Here is a 22474-nt window from a genome sequence, read left to right as displayed (position 1 = left end):
GTGTTCAAGGAGCCAAACAAAAGGTAAGCTTTTTGTGCCCTATTTCAGAATACTACCTTATAACCTCTGGAGAGGGTTAAAAACACTGAACCTTGATTCGATTTTCTTTGTCTTAAAATCCCCCCTCCTCCAGAAATTCCAATAAATGGTATTCCCCCCCCGCCACACCCCTTCAACATCCAATAACAATAGTAATTATTAAGTGAAGCGCATTCCAGAATTGCCCATTCCTCACGTTACTGGGGAAAAAAACACACCGCACAGCCACTCGCGGAAATGTAACAAAATATTTTCATAAATATTTTTCTTTATTTTTATACATACCATCCCCCCCTCCCCACCAGTCCCACCCACCATTTTGAGGGCAATTTGTGAAGCAGTAGGCCATGGAATTTTTTTATACGATTGCATGTGGCATGGGCCTTGGGGCACAGCCCCCCACTGGACTGGCGACTCAACGGCTACTCAGCGAGAGAATTAATAACGCCATGCGTCGCATTTGCATGCAGAGGCAACGAAAAAAAAATGAAAATAAAAGAAAAAACCGACTCCCCCCGCCGCCCCCTACCAGAGTCCAGGCCATCCTGTCACGCCTCGTAAATTTTTTAGGCAAATATTGAATTGTTGGAGCAAAAAACTGAAAGAAAGACAAAGAAAAAAGGACAAAAAGAACCCCATATGGAAATAGTTGGATGGTAGAGGAGACACTTTGGATGCCCTAACCATAACATTCCAAGGGTGGAAAGGATTCGTTTCAACCAACGTTTACCTGTGACTGGCAAAACCGGCATTCAGCTGAAACGAATAGGGGGAATATTCATTCACTGCAGAGCATTGACCATTCGCTTATTGATTGCCCTTAAATTTGTCTGATTTTTACGCATTGTAATTTTTATTGTAGACTTTTTCTTATCGAAATGGTAAATATAATTAATAGCGTCAGCTGGCAATCGTTTGTGCAATTTTTATGCACTTTAAAGGTCTCTCTTTATACGATATATACGATATATATATATATTGATCTCCTACTCCCCCTGTGGTCGGTCCAGGGGGCCGTTCATTCATGGCATCTTTTCACGCTCGATAAATGCATTTGTGCATATAAATTGCTTATTTATTGTTTGCACCCATAGCAATTTTTTTAATTGCCAGGACAGACACAGGTCTCGGGTACAGTCACCAGTACTGTACGCGGGGGGGGGGGAGGGGGGAGGGCTTAGGCGCGACGAGTCACGCAGTCACAGGAAATTGTATCTAAATTCAATTTCACATGGGTGGCTTTGGTATCTTCCCAGAGACAGAGAGAGAGAACTCTCAACATTAAAAGTACGTGTCAAATTAAATTGTTGTGCCTGGAAAAACAATTGAATTTTTGTTGCCGTTTGCACCAGTTCCGTGCTCCCCATTTCCCCATTTCTAACCCCTAACCTAATCCAACGTTTAGACGGTTAGTGGGGGGTTTGCCTGATTTCGTTTTCGGCCCAAGCTAAATGCCAGAGATTTATGTTTATGGCTGTTCCGTGTCAGTGTCTGGTGTATCCTCTGCGTCGGATTCGGCTGGTTTCTGTGTCATATTCAATATTTATGCTGTTGCCATTTGTCCTTGACTTTAAAGTGAACAGATTGGGGTATTTTATATGAGTTTTGAGGTGGGAGAGTCCAATTGGTAAATCCCTTGGGGCAAGCCTAGGAATGCAGACCAGATCCCATGATAATATACTGTTTAAACATCTACAGGTTAGACAAGTTTCTCCTATGGGATCTTAAGAAAGTGTACAAATCGTTATTGTTCTTTAAGAATCTGCCAAAAATCATCGTTATGTGAGTGTTTTAGAGCATATATCCGCATAAAATAGGTGAGAAGTCTAGGAATTTGTAAGTAATTTATTCTTAAAATCCATTCCTTATATATGATCTAGCATTATTATGATCTATTATCATCGCCAGACCCACTGAAGGGATGGTATGTTGAGTGGTATCTTAAGACTAGATTGGTCAAGTGTTTCTCCACTTGTTAAAGGGTTTACCTATCTCCGATGACAGAGAAGACCCGTGAGGATCATAAATTGTGTAAATTATGTAATTTTGAGCCTTAAATTTAGATATCGGGTATGGTTTTAGGAAAGATTGTGCTATATAAAAGCACAAAGGCCGAAACGGTAAATTTTCCTACAATTAAAATCAGAAAACTTAAAATTACTTTAAAGTTTTTCCCCTTGAAAATTGAAATGGTGTTTCACATTTCGGTTTTTCGTGCCCCGAGGTCCGGGCTTCGATTGGAACTCGAGTTGTGTCGCAGGCCCTCGAATGTCTCGACATTTCAAATCACAGCGTTGGACACCAGGCAAGGCACTCTTTAAGCTGTTTGAAGTAGCCATCGAAGAGGGAGAGAGTTACTGTGCTCGGTGTACAGTCGTATGTAGTTTTGACATGTCCTTGCGCTGGCAATACGTTTGCCAATTGCCCGAGTAGGCGAGCATGGCTCCCTTTTCTCCCCCTCTGTCTCTCTTGTTGTCTGTGGCGAAACGTGCCCAACTTTTGTTCGGCAAAAGTTGTTGATAGATAGAAAACGGGGCCAAGGGTCACCAGTCGGCTGTCGGCTGTCGGCAGTCGGCAGTCACATGGCTGACTGCCACACCAGGGGACATGGGTAATTATCGAGACAATGCGCGCTCGCTGGCCTCCCCCCAAGTTTGTCATCGGGTCTCCAGCTCCAGACCCTCTTTTCTGTCTCTGGTGTACACTCGCACGATGGTTTGGTATTCTTCTTTCTCATTTTTTTTTTTGTGTGCTGTTGGCCCAGGAAGTGCAGTAAATTGTGCGACACAAAAATAGTACCTACAGCAGGACAATGGCGTTGGAAAATGCGCCATGCAGCGCAACGAAGCGCCTGGACACAGAACCCAGGACCCAGGACCCAGGCCCAGGCCCTGGCCCAGGACATTCAATATGTCGGATCGGAGAGGGGCAAAGGGGGGTATGCCTTGTGCTGCACAACAGACGCTTGTCATCAGCAGACGTGACTAGACGACAACAACATCGGCAACAAGAGCAACAAGAACAGACGGCAAGCACCCCGTTCCACCCGTCCGCCCCACAACTAAAGACAAAACATGCTCTGGGCGGCCTGGCGTTGTGTGGGTGTACTGTACTGGGGGGTCGTAGGTTAAACCCAAGCAATTGTGCATTAAATTGCACTAAGCCAGCTGATTCGACTCGTCGAGAACCCCTCTACTCGAAGCTGGCAAAAACCCCATTAAAAAAAAGGGGAAGCCCAAAGAAGCACTTAAGAGACACAGCCATGGATCGTATGGGTGGCACAATATGTTTCAAATGGTAACACAAAAAAGGAGTTAGTGGAATGGAAAGCTCTCCACTAATTTAGCAACTAATGTCCTTAAAAAAAAACCCCCCCCGCCCCCTTCCCCCGCACAACTCGTCTGTTGTGGCGCCCATAAAGTTGAGTTCATCAAGCTGTTTTTGGCTTTTGTTATTGCACTTGACTGCGTGTCACCATGCCTCACCTCAGTGGCAACTCAATGTGTTGATTTGTTGTAAGTTGAGCTACTAAAAACACGCACAAAAAAACTTAGGGAAAACGAAGGCAAAACGAAGGCAAAACGAAGGCAAATAACTTTTCAATGTGACGGAGCACAAAGCCAGGGAAATTGTTTAATTAGTTTGAATAGATGGATGGAGGAATAGTTGTAAGGGGAATGGTTGTTCTTGTCTAAGTACAGGGATTAAGCCAAAAGCATTCAATTACACAGAAACCTACAACTTTTGTCTACTTTTAAAAGGGGATCAAGAATCGTAATCCAACAGGAGGAATTTCAAGGGTTCCAAGAGGTGTACACACCCTAGGGGACAAGCTTCGCTCGTTTGCCTACCCCCGGCTCACCCGGCTACGGTCGCTCACGCCGATATGAGTCAAATATCGGACGATAATAGAGAGAAAATCTGATCATTTGTGGGATATTTCGTACATTAATTTAATATTTCAATACAACAAAATTTCTCATTCGATATATATATTTTGTATATCCTTAAAATCCAAATCTTCCTCTACTTAACTGCCTTAAAGTGTTTTTTTGATGTGTTTAAATAATTTTGAAAGCCCTCCAATTATGCGGGCAGCTGTAGCTTCCTGTTCTGCAGGACCTTGGTAATATATAGATAGAAGAAATCACAGTAGAGTATAGTTTGAACGAGGCCAGCGATGATGGCAATTAAATCGAAATGCGACTCTGCGATGTAGCGATAAACCCAATTGCAGACATACAGCGCCCGATAGGAGCCCAAGGCAAAGAGATAGTGGCTCGTTATGGACTCGGCTTCTCCAGTCTTGGCCACCATAAATAGTTGCGGCAGGATGGCAACGGATTCCAAATAAATTGAAAAGGTCCAGAGTATTTCCAAAACGGAAAATTCATGATTCAAGAAAAGCGAAAGCAAGGCACACGGCACCAGGAGGTAAGCAATGCGGAACGAGTCATGATTGTGATCGTACGATGGCTTGAACTTGCGATAAATCAGATTCAGAGTAGCTCCAGAAGTACCCAAAAATAACAACTTCATTGTCGAATTATAGAAGCTCACATACGAGGTCATGATATCCAAATAGCGCATAAAGTAGACGAGTGCAAACAGTATCTGCGACTTGCCCGATATACCGGCACACGAACGAGATTTCCATATTTTATGCAACAGTATTACAATGGCTAAGACATGGGCCAGATCTGCCATGAGACGAAATATATTCATTCTGAATGAAATGGGAGTTTATTTTTGGGGCTTCAGTCGATAGTCGTATGAAATACTGAATCCAATATCTACAGTAGAGACGATCTAAGCAAAGGTTACCCTGTCCTTGGATTTATTTGAATATAAACTGGACTTTATCTAGTTTGAACTTTTTGGATAGCTGTAATTTTGATCGCCATTGGGTATGTCTAGTATTTTTTTTTTTGTAGTTTTCTGGTTCTGTTTACATATCTAGTATTTATTCGAGAATTTGTATGGATAATAATATTTGGTATTTTTGTTAGTATTTTCTAGTATTTTTTTGTTATTAAATTGCAATCCAAATCTCTTCAATTTTAATAACTTCGAATCGCTCTAATACGCATCATTTTCACAGTATTCTTTCCATCAATTCAACTGATTTAAAGGTCTGGAACAATATTGTAAGAATTTCTCAGCTTAAGCTAAAATTTTACATTAAACCAACATTCAATTAGTCGAATAAATGTTCAAATCAAATTAATTTCAATTTAAGAGCAAAAAGGTAATGCTTTGCTAATACAACAACAACATAGAAGAAATTGTTATCAATAAATTTTTGATAATCAATTCAGTGAAGCGTAAATAAAGCCCCAATGAATGGGGGAGGGGGCGGTCCGATGACATTAACAGGGAATTTTGCTGGAGGGGGGAGGGGCTATGCGAGGGGGGGAAAACTATTTACTACTCGGTATCTGGCTTTTATTTGAGCGCGTTGATGCGGAAGATGAACGGAAAGAGACGGAGACCGAGGGACCGCTCTCTCTCTCTCTCTCTCTCTCTCTCTCTCTCTCTCTCTCTCTCTCTCTCTCTCTCTCTCTATTGTGTGAATGAGATTTATGGGTTTCTATATCCTTTAGAATGGAAGCTACAACTTAGTGCACTAAAGCATTGAATTGTGATTAACGTTTAATTGCAATTAGAGAGAAAATTAAACGTTTCAATTGTTTAGGAAATATTTAGGGGAAGATTGTGGATTGAAATAAATCCAAAATGATAGAAGCTGAAGGATCTATTGGATGGGAAAGAATCTAAAGGGATTTTGTATTGATCAGTCTATAAAAACTTGAAAAAAAAAATAAAAATATTTAATGGCTTATAAAATCAAAAAGTAAAAAAGTAATAATTCCCTTATCGACATACGCCATTCGAGTCTGGGGATGTGCACCAACAGCAAGAACCCGCGACCTAACAAAATATTAGTTTTCCAAACAAAAACCCTAAGAGCGATGACCAACGACCTCCTGGTTTGCTCTGGAAAGATATCCATATCCCTGAAATTGGGGATCAAGTAAACCCAAATCTAAGACAGCAGCTAGTGGAATACTAGACCCTTAAATACCACACAAACTTGAGCCTCTACATCCGTCAAATATCATAAGTAGAATAATTTCGAAAAATAATCTATTAATCTTTTAGTCGTAATCCATCTACAGTGGGTAACATTAATATTCGGTTTTTTCTTCTTCTTAATTTCAAACGTGTATACATTGTATAAAATATATATATATACCTTTTTAGAGAGGTATATATGTATATATTAATGATTATTAATAATTATTATTATAGTCGTTGAGCACTAGGCGCTGATATGGACAGACGGACGGGGCTCAATGGACTCGGCTATTGATGCTGATCAAGAATATATATACTTTATGGGGTCGGAAACGATTCCTTCTGGACGTTACACACATCCACTTTCACCACAAATCTAATATACCCCAATACTTACTCATTTTGAGTATCGGGTATAAAAACATGGGCACAACGGCCGAGTCGCAAAGAAAAAGCCTTTGCTCTCTGAGCACAACCGAAAGATAAGGAAAACAGTTGGCCAGGAGTACTCCAAAAGGACCAAAGCTGGTGTGATGATGTAATATCCTTAGACGAAAGCAAATCCAAGACTATGGTTTCCCGGAAACCAAATCCTGAGCTGCATAAAAATCAGTCAAGACCAACAGTGAAACATGGCGGGGGTACCGTTATGATTTTGGGCTGCATTTCGACAAAAATAAGCATGAAATCTGGTGTTCATTGAAGGGGTAATGAATCAAGAACAGTATCTGAAAATTTCCCCCAGAAAATATACCATTATCCAATTGTTTGTTTTTTTTAAAGGTAATGTTTAATTATATTTGAATACGTTTTACACACTGGATTCCATTCGGATCCCCTCGCCATACATATGTATCTACCATGAAAGATTGTATATATGTAGCCGAAGTTGATCTTTCCTTTTCGGCATTGGGTGAAATTTTACGCGTGTAAGAAATAGAAAATAGGAATCTTGGAAATTGTGTGCTGACAGGCTGCACCACAGTGAATATGCAGGGACAAGGCTACGCAAACAGGCTTCATATATTCATATATATACGGCTACTAAAGTCTATATTTCATCAAAGGACGTAACCTTCACCACTCAGAGGTCGCTGCTGATGCACAAAGTCACAGTGCTAATTTTTGTACATGGCTGTCAGAGACTGTACAGAACCACTAGGTACAGTTCCGATACGAATGTAGCGAACGCGTCGCTCCTTAAAGTTGAATTTCGCTTTCTGATAGCAATTCGATCCCACAAAATCCCAGTGAGTCTGGTCGCAAGAATCATCCACTTCGATCGTGATGTTACAAGAGGTATTTTCGCAAATAACTTCATTAAAGTGATTCCTTGGACAGTTTTTCAAAGGAATCATGTTTTACTATATCGGAGGCATTGCAGTCAATGAACGTGAGGCATTCTTCAGTCAGCTGGTTGAGATTGTTGCGGCGTGCGACATCGTATCTGCGCGTTGCTCATGCTACAGTGGGACAGATTGGAAAAATGATAACTGCGAAATTTGCTAAACACTGTCGTCAGGGTTTGTTATCCTGTGGATGGCGGCGTGTCTTTGCAGAACCACTAAGCCACTAACGATATTCCCGTTAAATAAAGTCTGTAGAACACACATGCACGTCGAGAGAGTTATGAATGTTGCCACATTCATTGCAATTTTCGTTGGCCATGGCATGGCTTAATAAAGTCCACACATCACTTACGTTCCACATGCATACATACATACATATATACATATGTATCTCGCCCGAAAAAGAGAACAACGAGGGCGAGAAGGGACCTAGTGAGTCGAGGAGTGTGCTCTGTGTGTGTGTGTGCTGTGTGTGTGTGTGTGCTGTGTGTGTGTGTGTGCTGTGTGTGTGTGCTTACATACAGTTATGTTATGCGGATTTATTGGGCAACGCGGCGTAAATAAGTTGTTGTATTAACATTTTAAGCTCGCTCAACTGATTTAAGTGACACATAAACCTCTCTTCTCTGTGCCTCCCCCTCTCTCTCCCCCTCTCTCTCCCCCTCTCTCTTTCTCTCTCTCTTTGAGCTATCGTTTTTTCATCAGCCTCCACTTTTAATTACGTAAACAAAAGCGCGACAGCGGCAGAGATCTCGCGGTGGGCTTGAAATAAGAAAAAAAAACACCAACACCAACAACAACAACAAAAAAGACCCCATTGATGGTCTGATAAATGTGATTGCCCATGGTCATTGACATTTCTGTAACAGATGCAAAGGGTAGCATGGGCTCGGGATGATGTTTGCCACATGGGGTAGAAGCATATACCCTATAATCGACCAGCAAGAGCTCTGTCTATAGCTCTGTACCCTCGAATCTGTGCGATGGAGGGAGCTTGGTCTTTTTCGCGAAACAAAAAGGCCATCAAGTGGTTAGGCCATTGGGTTCCACCGAGTGGTTTAGGGCGGTCTCTGGGTGGTTGCCGCAGCGTTTGTGGTCCACCACAAGCGGATATGCAGCACCAGGCCAAAACGTCAATGCCCAAAAACCCACTCGACGAATCTTCTTTGGGCTTATGCCTCTACCCCCCATTGGGGGTGACAGCGAGGGCGTGTTAAATTCTGGTAAATGTTTATAAATAGGCTGCGGTAACCGCTTAAATTTTAGCATTGAAAACATCGCTCTACGAGAATATTGGAGGCAGCACAAAACCGCTGCAAAAATTTGTTGGCTGTGGCTAAGCTTTTCGTGGCTTTTGGGGTTCATTTATTCAGTATTTTGTATGATTTTTCATTTTATTTATTTACTTTCCCTTAGTTTAGGTATTATATTTTGGGAAAAATGTGAAATCTGGAAATTTTGAGGGCTTTAAATGTTGAACCTTTAATACCTAGAAGGTATCTATATATCTTTTCTCTTTTTTCATTTATTTAAGTCGAATTAAATTATGAAATTATCTTCTGTTACCATATATTGCAGATATTCTACATCTATAAGGTTCTTACATTCCGTCGCTTTGGGAAATCCCGTCTACAACCGTTTCAATCAATTCCAAAGGATCTTAATGACTTGACTCTCGTGTTATCTGCAAAGCTATTCATAGGGGGTTTAACAGAGTTTACCGGGGCCTTAAGACCTGCCACAACAGAGCCTCAATAGACCCTCAAATTTATTCCCTACGTTTGAGCACCATAAGCAGATGGCTTGAACCATCTCAATGGGGTTTAAGTTGCGTTTTGAATTGCGTCCCAAATATTGAAACTATGCGGAAAGTGGTTCCACATTTCATTTGTACTTGAGGTATTCCTATGTGGAATATCTACTGTTAAAAAAAGGAAGTTTAAACATCTTAAAGTTTCCAAAATGTGTCTGTTTCGATTCATGTTAAAACCCCACAAAACAGAGTTCCATTCTGCGAACACTTTCCCATTTTATACTTACTTACTTTTCCACAAAATGTTTTCCCAGTTGCAACAATGTTGCCAAGTATTTGGCACGGTATTTTTTTTCATTAATTTCTCAAATAGAACCTACAATTATTGACTGCAACGGTATGGTTTTGGTTCTCTGGCCCACGCCCCGTCAATTTCGTACGGTCGTCGCCCACTCAAACCCTCTGCCCCGCTGTTCTGGACCTAAACCTGAACCTGGACCAGGACCCATCCGAAACTTTGGCGAAATAAACATTTTCCAACAAAAACTAAACCAAACCAATGGCGACCACATTGAAACAAATAACGAAAGTAGCAGCAACAGCAACAACAACGGCAACACTGGTAATAGTAGTATCTGCAACATCTGTTTGAACAAATAACCAAAACACGAAATTGGGGCAGAGCCTCCTTTTGCCTTAATTTGTATTTTTGGTGGCCACGAAAACCATCCTCGCTCATTCAGTATTTTTGGAGCACCTCCTCCGTCCAGTATTTTTGGGTAACTGCGCCCGCGATTTCGTCTGTCAGATGCTGGCACTTGAACGGTGTACCAGCTGTGTCTCCTAATCCCCAAACCGAAGATACTTGGACTGGATGGAATTACACTAGTCTACAAGAGACTGAATCAAATTATGGATAGGCTGAAAATTAAATTAAAAATTAACTTTATTTATTTATTTTGAAATGAAATGCTTACAAATTGTATACTTAATTTATGGAAAGTTTTCAGCTACAAACCGGCACGCTTGTCGTTGCTGATGTCGTTTTTCTAGTGACTCTTGCGAGTAATATTCACGCATTTGCGTCTTGCTCACACGCACATATTCATTATCTTGTTGAATTTTTTCGTCTGTTCTTTCTGCTCTGCTATTTCGTAATTTTGTTGCTTTAATGCTATCCAATAAATTATTTACAAATTGTATATTTCATTTACGGACAGTTCTGGGGTAGAATTTTATTCGTTTTATTGCCAAAATGTAAAAATGTTGACCTTTACAATCAAAATACTTAGATTTAATATACGCCTATATAATATAGAATTCCGTATATTCTCCCTAATGTGCCCATAATTCTTAATATTCTTAAAGCATACAACAAAGCAAATTACTCTTTGGTGTGGATTTAGAAATCTCATTTGGGTTGTAATAACAGAATGTCACACAGAAATCAATTAAAATCATTTCCCGTTTAAAATTGTCCATTGGCAGGAACCGAACAGAAGCGACATCCTGCCATGTGGCGGCCTATTCCTAAAGCACCTCTCAAAACTTCAAACCGCCCCGCTGGAGCCACCTCTTCACCTCTCATGGCACCACCTCATTTGGCATCTGTTGCCAGCGTTGTCATTTCGGCCGCAGCCCCCTGCCCCTTGGATCAGCTCTCAACAATGTTGTTTTACATTTCCGGTAATAAATATACATTTGACAAAATAATAGAGAAAGCGAGACAGAACACACAGAGAGACAGAGAGAGACTGAGGCGAGACAGAGACAGAGACAGAGACAGGTGACATTTGGCAGTTTGCCTGCAAAAATTTTCGCGTGGGAGGGCGTGGGAAATTGGAATTTTCGGGACAAATTTTGGTTCGCCAGGTGAGAAACTTTGCGGCATTTCATTTCCTATAATTAATTAATTATTTCGTTGAGTTGTGTGTTGATAGCTTTGATAATTTCAAATAAGGAAATAGAATAGAATTCTTGCAGAGAAATTCTGCGTGAAAGCGTGGATGGTTTTGGAACTTGGAAATATTTAGGCGTCGCAACACGTTAAAGAAGTGAACCGATTCCTGTATCTTTATTTGGTGGCTTTGGTGGTGCCTCTGATAAATCTCCAGCAACATGGTGAGGAGCTCGATCCGGACCAACAATCGACCAAATATATTGCATATATGTACAAAAACAGATCCTTACCCGTTTTTTCTCCTTTTTTTTTTTTTGTCATAAACTATTGCCAAAAAATTAGCAGCTTGCCACTGGCCTTCTGGTGCTTCTTTGATAATATGATCCGCTAAATTAAAATGGCGCTGAGAAGGCTGTACTTAGATATAGGATAAAATCGGCCTCATTGTCGGAAAGTGGGTTTCGTGAGAGTTCAATATCATTTTCCGCTTTTAATTTGAGCAGAGAATTATTTCAAATGAAACATTTGGTGAGCACGATTGTATCTTCAAGTATTGTAGGGAGTTTTTTTTTTTAACCCACAAGGTTGAACAACTAGAAACGGTCTCCACAATAAATGGGGAATATCCAACGATTATGTCGAAAGACAATTTGTAGCCATTAAAAACAGTTTAATGAACTATTTAGACGGATGTATAGCCGCATAAAATTGCTTCCGGTAAAGCCAATCGCTTGGTCTAAAGGCATCAACGACTTCACATTCTGAAGAAGACAAAAGTCTAAGCCAAGAGGACCTGTAGCCAACAAATTATTATAGTTCCCACATATCCTGTTGACATTTAACTGACAGCGCGGCTGAACAAAGGCGACAATGGGCTGGGAAATGGGGAATCTAGGTGAAAGGCAAACACATGCACAGGGGTGAAAGGTGGAAGTGGAGGCACATATAACCGGGCACCACCTGAGTCCTGAGTCCTGAGTCCTGAGTCGGAGTCCGGGAGTCATAACCATGACCAAAGTCACACGACAACATGGGACACCGACACACATGCACACACACGGACACACACGGCTAGCTCCACATCCGGCGACATCCGGTACTTCCTGCTCTATCCCTCACTCACTCACTCCCTCCCTGTCTCTCTCTCTCTCTCCCTCTCACTCAGCATTCCTGTGGCCTTGTCACACGTTCACCGTGCCACTAACAACTGCCCCTTAATAGCAGCAACCAGCAAGCAGCAACCAGCAACAGCAACAATCTCACATCATACTTTATGCGCTATGGCTACACTATCAGGCCGTACACACACGAAGAGAGAGAGAGAGAGAGAGAGAGACAGATAACTAGAAAGAGAGCGGGATAGAGAGCTAGCCAGAGTGATAGAAAGATAACTCCAAGGACTTGATGCTCTTCACTTATGGCTACTCTTAAATGGTTCTGAGATTTGGTCTACTGGGTGAAAGATCTTGTAAGAGGACGACATTTTCTCAGGGAAGTCTGCATTTGAAGGAAGTAGGAAGGACGGAAGGAAGGAAAATTGATCCAAGGATGCCATATATTTAGCGATTAAACGACTGAATATTGGTACATAATCCACAAAGACTATAGTTTATTCAGGATAAAAACTGTACATGATTTAGGGATGAAACATACATTTTTTATTCAAAAGTACTCCCTCTAAACGATCGCTTCGTTCTAGCGGCCACCCCGGCTCACTCGCATTCCTCGCGATGATATGAGCCAAATATCGGACAACGACGACCTACCATTTTGTATATAAAAGAAAGATAACAGCTAGAGATGATTTGGGGATTAAAAGTCGCTTATTTTCCTCTCATTTTATACCACTTTAATAGTTGAATACGTCGGCGTATCGGTATTATCGGCTATAGGATTTGATTCAAAATCTTTGACTAACATTTCAATAGCCATTCTTTCGTTTTGGTCATTTCACGGTCTAAAGATGGTCTAAATTGTTCAGAAAAAGGTTCTTCGATATAATCTGGGGAATTTTCGAGCTTTCTGTGCAAAGAAGTCTTAGGTTTCTAAAACTTCAATACTTTTATTTGAAGAACTTGCCTGGTCGACCCGTTCTTTGGGAAAGAGTATACAGCACTTCTCCCTTTTGAATGCTGATGAAAATTTACAGCTTACTTCTTATGGCGATGTGGCAATGGCGGAGAGGCGGCTGTTGCTCTCTGCCGTTGCCTTTGCCTGTCATGCATCCGTTTGCAGGATGCACGAAATAATTCTGTTTGTGTGGAGCCAGGCGCTCACTCCTCCACTCCACTCCACTCCTCTCTGTGTGTGTGCGCGTGCGTGTGTGTGTGTGTGAGTCCTTTCATCAGCGCGTGTGTAGTTTAGGACCGACTGGTGGACTGACTTATTTCCACTTGCTTTGGGGCCCTGGGTTTTGGGCGCCCTGGTTTGCCAGTGCACAGTGCACTGCAGCCCTGGGATCCTCTCACGCTTGATGTAGTTGGTGGTTTACTACTAATTTGCAACCACATCGTTTGTTTTGTGTGCTGCTGCCCGCACACTCTGCTCCCCTCTCTCTCTCTCTCTCGCTGCTGTCCTTTGTCCTTTGTGTGTGACAAGCTCCCTGTCTTCTTCCTCCGGGCTCCTCTTCTGCGACACGTCTGGTGCATTAATTCTTGCATCACAATAGAATGAGGGTGTGGGGCTCTCACTCTCTCTCTATCTCTCTCTCTCTCTCTCTCTCTTTCTGTCAGTTTGCATTGTTATAAATGGTCCTGCTGCTGCTGCTGCTGGTCCTTGTCCTGCATCCCCATCCCCTTTTTTGTTTTTTGGTTTTTTTTTTTAATTTTTGCGCCCCTTATCAGCTGACGCTGCATACTTTGTGGCATCTTCAGAAAAGTTGCACAGTGTTTCCCCTCGCACTTTTCCAAGCACCGTTGCACCATGTAATTATCGAATACATTGTACAACAAAACACATACATATGTATGTACATACATTCATACTCGTATTGTATATGAAATTATTGGGTATCCCCAAGGGGGGGGCACCACTTCGATATCTGTATCTGGCCCCAAAAACGAAGCTCCATAAATTGGCATTAAAAAGTATTTAGTATGTTAACAAGGCAACCCTGGCAGTTACAAGGAGTTCGGGGCTGGTCCAAGGCTTTCGACTTTCGTAGTAAAAGCAAAAAACACGACAGGAGACCAGAGTTCATGCGAGCAAAAGCCAAGGCACAACATAAATATAATTGTATATTTATATATAAATCTATATAGACATAAAGGACACGTTGTATGATATAGAAATTGGCTTTATAATCGGCTTACGTTTGTCCTGATATGAGAGGCAAATGCCCAGGCACACACACAAACAAGCTTAAAATTGAGTACATGCAAAAAGCTTTGCATTTATACCGAGTATCATACCCACACACACACACACACACACACACACACACACACACACACACACACCAACACACACTCGTGTATAAAGATTTAACTTATAAATAACATACATTTACATATCCATACAGCCATAATGATAATTGAAACAGCTCCCAAAGATTCGTTTCCACAAAAAAAAATATATATCAAGGGATGGAATCAGGTTGGAAAATGACAATATGAATTTGCATTTTCATTTTCTTATCGAGAGTACCACAAATATAAGGAAATTTATTTGTTTTTTTTTTTTGAGTTGCACAGAAAGTGAAAAGTGCTCTGCTTTTGGGAAATATGATTAAACTTGTAGAAGGTGGAGTACAGATTCAAAACTAATGAAGAACATACTATCCCAAATACATCAAATACATCTTTTCAGAAGCTCATTTAGTCGAATGTGAAGAATAAATAGGAAATCGATAAAAATAAATTCATAAATAAACTCAAATATTCATGCACAAAAATAAATAAAATAAAAAATAATAGAATTGATAAATAAAATTTAAAAGAAAGCATAAAACAGTAAAAAATTATGTTAACTTACAATTCTAAGAATACGTTATTCTTTACAAAATAAAGGATATATGTATGTACATACAATACTTATTAGATTCGAAAGGGGACTATTCTTTACACGCTGAAAATAAATTTATTGATTTATAACAATTACGTGATTGAACTTAAGGTAATTTGTGAAAAAAAGCTATAAAAGGGGTAACTGAAAAAACATCAAAAACAATGATTACTCATTTTTGACACTGTCAGGGAATTTTCTACACAAAGCTGTATGTAGCTGTCGGTTTTCTATTCTAATTCGGATCTGTCTCCATTAACCCAATTACTTTTTGAACATTGCTGAACCATCCCTCAAAGGGGGATCGCTTGCCATTAGCCTTGAATCTTTTTGCCTGTGTTACATGCCTCATTCAAAGTTACGCTCTCCCGACTCATTTTATCGCCACTTCTCTGAGTATGCCTCTAAGCACTCGTTCGCTCTTTCTCTATCTAACCCACACACACGCCCAACGCGCGCTCTCTCTTCGTGTTGTCCCTTTTGATCTTCACTGAGCGAGTCGTCTCTCTCTCTCCCTACGCACTCTCTCACTAACGCCTACGCAGCAATGGGACAGGCGGTGAACAAGAAAACTCATGCACAGCAATGAGACAGGCGGTGGACAGTTACAAACGGTAAATAGTAAAGAAGTAAAGAAGGCAACGGAAGCTAACACTGCGAGAAATCTTGTGGTGAATTGTTGGACATCGAACATACATACAGTGGCGCCGAAAAAAATAGCACCAGTAGGGACGACCGTCTTTATTCCTTCAAAACAAGACCACTGTCCAACATTTGCTGGACTTTACTGCAATATAATGTAGCTTTATATGTCTCCTCTCTGAGAGAAGTGTGCTTACTCTCTCAATTCTAACGGTTCTTATAACTTTAGGCAATTTTGCGAAAGAGGACCGAAATAGAGCACCAACAAAAATAGCACCAGTAACTGTTTTATGTAAAAGCTTCTACTTTTCGGAGCTTCTTGATATTTTAACTTCTTGACTGAATTAAAAATCGGTTGCTTTAGATGATTGTGACAAGAAAGTTGCAAAATTTAAGTAGTTATGGATCTTGGAAAGCTCTAAAGTGAAGAAAAAAGCCAAAGGATCAAAACTTTCAATTCAGAAGGCAGGACCTATCCTAAGGTGGGGCAAATTGTCGGTTGTTCAAAAGAAATGATTAGCAATGCTTTTAAATATGTTTCCAACAAGAATCACGTGCAAGAAAGGCCGCGATATCCCCATTTCTGCTAAAACTACTGGTTCGTGAGAGCAAGGAGGACCCATTTAAGTCGGCACCAGAGCTAAAGCAAGGATCTTAAAAAATCGTCAAGTACCAGGAAAGTTAGATCTTGTATACAAGAACGTAAAATGGGTACTCGTAGTCCGAGGAAAATTCCACTTCTCATGGGAAGGCATAGGGCAAAAAAAGTTTGTTATGTAAAATAGCACTAAAGTTGAGCCAAGGAAAATGGATAAACATCCTGTGGTCCGACTAAAGCCAAAATTTATTTTTTGGTGTAAAAAGGTCTTGTTCTTGTGTGAAACGACTACCGAATGCAGAATATAACCCCCTGACTCACATGTAAATTCATTAGACATAGAAAAGAAAGAAAAATCGTATGGGCATGATTTTCGTACTAGGCAGGTGACCCAATATATGGCACAACCCCATTATGGATCAACATGTCTATGTCAATATCAAAGAAACAGTGATTCTGCTTTATGCAGAATACGAAATAGAGTTGTTTTGTAACTTCCAGCAGGAAAATGACCCAAAACGATCTAGAAAGAGAGCCCGAAAGTGGTTCGAGCACAATTCTCTTAGTGCAATGGATTGGCCTGTTCAGTCTCCAGACTTGAACCCCATTGCTAATATTTTGGGTCAAGTTAAAAAATATGTTTCTAATGCGGAATCAAAGAACAATAAATATGTTTGGGGTATCCTGCATGGTTCGTGGATCAATATCCCAAGGGAAAGATGCGAAAATTAGGTGAGCTTTAATGCGAATATGTTGAGCTGTTGTTGTTGCTGACAAAGGCTTTGCAACAAAATGCCAACCTTTAAATACAACTAAACTAACATATTTTACAAAAAAAATTTGGAAAGTTTCCTTGTATTTTATAGTTTTTTGATTTCTTTGTAAATTGGTGCTATTTTTGTTGGTGCCCAAATTTCTGATAAAATTCTTCTCTTTTCAAATATTTTCATTTGGAGTTTGCAAATCATACCAGTGCTCTGGGATACGATAAATTATACCTTAAAGTTTACATATTAGTCTTAACAACGTTCATTAGAACCATTGATGAAGCTAAATCCATCAATATAGAAACATTAGTCCCCTGGTGCTATTTTTTTCGGCGCAGCTGTACATATGTATAGCAATATGTGCAACAATAATATCGTGCCATATATGGTAGCGGATACCAATGTATGGGCTGCAACCACTAAGATTACCGCTACAATAATGGGGGAGCTTCGGACAGCAGAGAGGGCAAGGAGTATGTCGAAGGAGTAAGCTGTGTGCTAGGTTATCCACTGTCTCAGACCCTAAAAATTTGTTAATTTGATAAATTAATAAATATAAGAAACGCTGAAAATAACCCAATATTATTCGGTTATCCGACTAAGCCTCTAAATCGTATTTTAAACAGCCCTCTTTGTATTGTTATACCCGATACTCAGAATGAGTATTGGGGTATATTAGATTTGTGGTGAAAGTGGATGTGTGTAACGTCCAGAAGGAATCGTTTCCGACCCCATAAAGTATATATATTCTTGATCAGCATCAATAGCCGAGTCGATTGATTGAATATTTCAAAACTTCGACCCGCCCACTTCCGCCCCCACAAATGACGAAAATCTGTGGCATCCACAATATTGCAGATTTGAGAAAACTAACAACGCAGAATCATAGATAATGACCATATCTATCAGATTGCTGAATCTGGATCAGATCAGATCATTTTTATAGCCAAAAGGAACAAATCAATTTGCAGTGGCTACGCAGCGCGTGACGTCACGCTCAGACTGATTTTCTGTCTCTCTCGCACGCACTCTTTGTCGTGTAGTTTAATATTAGCGTTGCGATGTCCGCAGCAACTCACAACGTTCCCCCTCGTTTTTTTTTTTTTAGTTTATTTAAATAATTTAGGATATGATGCTCCTGGAATCAGAGCGTCGATACAGTCTGGACGAGTTGACAAACGACTGCTTCACCTTCATGGACCTCAATGTAGCCGAAATATTAAATATAGCACCTGCTACGCACTGTCTATGGAATCACTTGAGAGAGATTTCTACGGCTCTACAACTTTTATGTCCCCGAAGTAGATATCTTTCGAGCTTTATGCAAACAATCCCAACGTCAACATCGAGCCGGTGGTCTCTCAGATACGTTTCCCCCTCATGAGAATCGAGCATCTACTACATGTGGTGCGACCCTCTGGCATCGTCTCACCGGACAAAATACTTGACGCCATCGATAAAATGATCACACCAAATAATCTGATTTACCGAGGCGTCTTATTGCCGGAGGTGGATTTGGCCTCTGAAAGGTATCTTGCGCGCTGGACTAAGCACCCTCGCACACAGGATTTTGTCTTGGAACTGAGCAACTTCTTCGTAGTCAACTTTATTGGTAACTTTCGGAGTCACCGAAGCCATAGGGGGATTGCGTGGGAACAAGGCATAGACAGGACTTAGAGGACATGCACTTCACGGATCGTGTCGTTCGCTACATTCGCGTTGGTGGCTCTTTTGGCTCTTATTCAGACCAATTCTACCTGCAGGTCAGTTATCTTCAAACAGGAAAAAATGCCAAGATATACAAATAAACGGAATTCCTCTTTAATATAATTCCATTGTATTTCCAAATTAAAAGATGTCTATAAAATGTGCCGGCATGATTAACTCTTGGCTTAAATCAAGTGTAATTCAAGCCAACACCAAAACGAGAAAGAGAGAGATAGATGCAGGAAGTTGGGCATCTCTTATCCAGTCACCTAATCTCCAGGACGACCAGTCCACCGCAAATTGACCGCAACATTTGACAATTTTCGGCATTTGGCAAATCCGCCGCAAAAAACCGATGGACAGAGAGAGGGCAGCGCAGTTGGCGAACTGAAAGGGAAAGAATGAGAAGGCAGAGAGTGAGAGAAAAATCAAGAGAAATGTTATGTACTTTGTCTCTGTTACGGTTCCAAATCAAACAATGGTGCCCAGTGGGTAGCAAGGAAGGAGCGCTGCCCCTCCCTCCATTCCGGAATCCGGAATCCGGAATCCGGAATCCGTAATCCCGAATCGGTGGGTCTCTTCTGTACCGTCGGACATCTTAGAGATAATTGCTTTGATAAGGCCTCCGCCGCTTTCCCTTCGCTGGGTAGTCCGTAAACATTTTTTATAAATGTCGCCAAATATTTACATGTCGCAGGGATTGTAAAGCTTCACCGAGTCTTGGGGTTTCTATTTTTTTTTTTTTTTTTGCTTTTGCTTTTCGTTTTTCCCCTGAATCTCTCAATCTCGCACTCTCACACTCTCTTCTGTCTCCGACACCGTCTCTGTCTATTGGCCACTTTTTACAATGGCCCGCATTTGGCCTGCGGCTTGACTTTGCCGATTGTCTGTCTGTCCCACGGTCAGTCCTTTGGTCTGAACGTCTGGCCTGGCCATGGCCTGGCCTCCTGGTGGTGGCTTCCTGGCTGGCGATTCCCGGACGTTGCCGTTGCCGTTGCCGCGTTGCTGGAAACCGCATAAAAGTCATTGTCACAGCAAATGGATTAATTTTCGCGGCACGTTGTCATATACACCTCTCTTTTGCACTCTCACAATTACACCTCCCTCTCTCCTTCTCTCTCTCTCTCTTTCTGTCCCCCTTTGAGCACATCGTTTGTCTCTTTTTCGCTCGGTCTCGGTCTGTGTTACAGTTACTGTTACTTTTTTTTTTTGTATATATGTATATATAAAGAAATTAAAAAGCCTGGTCAGTGGTTCAGAAGAGGATGGGAATGGGTGAGTGGGTGGGTGTCTGGGTGGCATTGTGGCATTTACCGCAACAATAATTACGTTTTTGGGTTGTGGGTTTTTGGATCCTGTGATGCTGCTGGATGCTGCCACGGAAGTGTATAATGTTGCTAAGTAGTTGCGGTTTATTTGTTCTTGTTGTTGTTGGTTGACATTCCCTCCCCCTCTTTTTCCTCCTCTTTGTGTTGCCGTTGTTGTTTCGTGTTCCGTAATTATCGTGAAAGGCAACAGGAGGTTTATTTCATGCTGTAAATGCCACATAATTAAGTTTTGTTTCTGTTTTTCCTATTTATGCAAAGCACCTTTTCTAGTGGAAAACAAAAGTCTGAGATTAACTCAACATTTTTTCAGGGTAGTGCAGAGTGTTTCTTTCCTTGATTTTATTTAAATTATTAACAATTTATTTCATTCGAATGAACTAGTTACCACAATTCTGGCTGTAATGAATCTAAATACACAGCACTGATCAGGATTGTATCATTACTGATCTCTTCTGAGCTTATCATCAAGGAAGGAAGACACGAGGGTAGGGCACCTCTGAGCTCTGAAAACTTGGCAGATGGAGGTGCAGCGCAGTCATCCCTCACAGGAGATTGGAAGCAAACAGGATGGGTGGCCCTTATCTTGACTCAATAAGGCTACAATAGACAGATACTTAGCGCCCCATAGCGCAGTCCCAGCGGTGCCATAACGGGCCGATACGGAGGCCACTACCAAACCTAACCTTAGTGATCTCTAACGAATTTTTCCTACGACCCAAAGCTGATTATTTCTAAGTGTCAATCTCGCAATACATCGAAAACAATACTCGCATATACATATGTATATGGCTGCTTAGCTAATGCAAAATCCAAACCAATCACACTATGCCAACACGAAGAAAAACAGAAATTTCTGATGGATTTGTGGCCTTACAAATTTGAAATAAATTATGGCTAGTTTTTTGTATCATTAGAGGATGGATTTGCTTTTACGAAACTGTACATAAAAGCCCAAAAAAACATTTATAAATCTTGATCTGAACATCTGAAAAAAATGATTTCTTCCATTTTTATATATATATATTTTTTTTAAATTTTATTTGGGTGCATTAATTTGATGACTTTTCAGGTATGAATAAACGTCTCAAAGGCAATTCGAAAACAATTTACCACCATTTTGTGGTGTTTTTGGTTTTTTAATTTTTTTTTTTTATACTAACAGTTGGATCCCATGTCACTGTTGTCGTCCATGCGAACGAATTGAATGGCACCACAATTGTAGATTTCTGGTTCATTTCCTTTATCCTCGCCAGCCTCTCTTTGGGTCCACGCTCAATGCAGTTGTGTGCACAAGTCATGAAATACCAGAAGCCACCGCTGCAAACGCGTGAAAGGAAACAAGTCTTGGTCGATGGGTTAAAGAACCATCTTATAACTCTCCAATCGCATCCTGTGAAGTCGGGTTCCCCATAACACAGGGCTAATGGATTATTAGGAAATAGAACATAGCTTTTACCGAAGAATATTCCACGTACTTGTGTCATAATATAAAGCGTCACCGACCACAAACGTCAGGCATAAGTAAAAGCAAGCGATGCCCACCCACCGATCTTTCCAAGTGAAATCCATCATTGGTACTCTGTCCAACTGCGAATCGCATCGAAAACAATTCTCAAATGCAATTAGCTAAGGCAATTTTGGGGCACGACGAAACGATTTTTGAACAGATGTATCAAGATTTCTACATACATATTTAACTAAAAGCTTAAAAGAACGTCACATAGCCCATACTCTTTGTGTCACTGTCTGGCTGCTTTGGTGATATGGCCGTGCCCACTCAATCATTTTTCTTGCCTCCTGCATCGCAAAAAGGACGGGACGCAGCCCGCAAAAGGCTAAAAAAAAACAGCTGTAGAAGCAGCTGATGCAGGAGCCAAAGGTGAGGTGAGGTGAGGGTAGCGTGAGAGTAATTCAATTGAAGGTATCGGCAAAAGCCGATAGTAGAGCGTTAGAGCGTGCTTATAAAATTGATAGCGTTCTTGGAATCGTATTTCAAAATACTCGAGGAGAGGAAGAGGAAGTCCAGAAATATTTTTGAACATTAAAATTGTATTTAAAAGTGCACATCCACTCACGCCACCATCTCTTACTCGCACTTCGGTTAGAGCAAAGACTATACAATACCAAGATGTTGCATGAGCGACCAAAAAGCTGTTCTATGGCGGGTCCTAACATTAGAACCCAAAAGGCACGAGGGTGCGCGCGGGGTTTCAATTCCCTTTTCGCCTGTACTTCGTCTCTACCGCGACCCCGCTGCCCATCGGTTTCGTCTGTTCGGCAATTCTGGACTCTCGAGCCTCAGCACCGTCGA

The 22474-nt window shown here is 41.1% G+C and overlaps 2 protein-coding genes across 4 annotated transcripts in view; one reads left to right on the top strand and one right to left on the bottom strand.

The window, feature by feature from the left end:
- Positions 1–22474, top strand: part of LOC6593658 (BTB/POZ domain-containing protein 9) — a 72137-nt gene continuing 49663 nt past the window's right edge. For all 3 annotated transcript variants that reach the window (XR_003408628.1, XR_003408629.1, XR_003408630.1), the window contains exon 1: positions 1–23. The gene's annotated coding sequence lies outside the window, so the exon portion shown is untranslated. The remainder of the gene's footprint in view (positions 24–22474) is intronic.
- On the bottom strand, positions 3988–4764 carry LOC6593356 (ER lumen protein-retaining receptor). Its single transcript, XM_002018786.2, has one exon. The coding sequence runs from the start codon at positions 4762–4764 to the stop codon at positions 4126–4128; it is 639 nt and encodes a 212-aa protein (XP_002018822.1). The 3' UTR covers positions 3988–4125.

The sequence above is a fragment of the Drosophila persimilis genome, unplaced genomic scaffold (genome assembly GCF_003286085.1).
Source record: "Drosophila persimilis strain 14011-0111.01,24,50 unplaced genomic scaffold, DperRS2 tig00000124-arrow-pilon, whole genome shotgun sequence".
Lineage (NCBI taxonomy): Eukaryota > Metazoa > Arthropoda > Insecta > Diptera > Drosophilidae > Drosophila > Drosophila persimilis.
The sequence above is the reverse complement of the archived record's forward strand: the minus strand, read 5'-3'. Positions and strand labels throughout refer to the sequence as shown.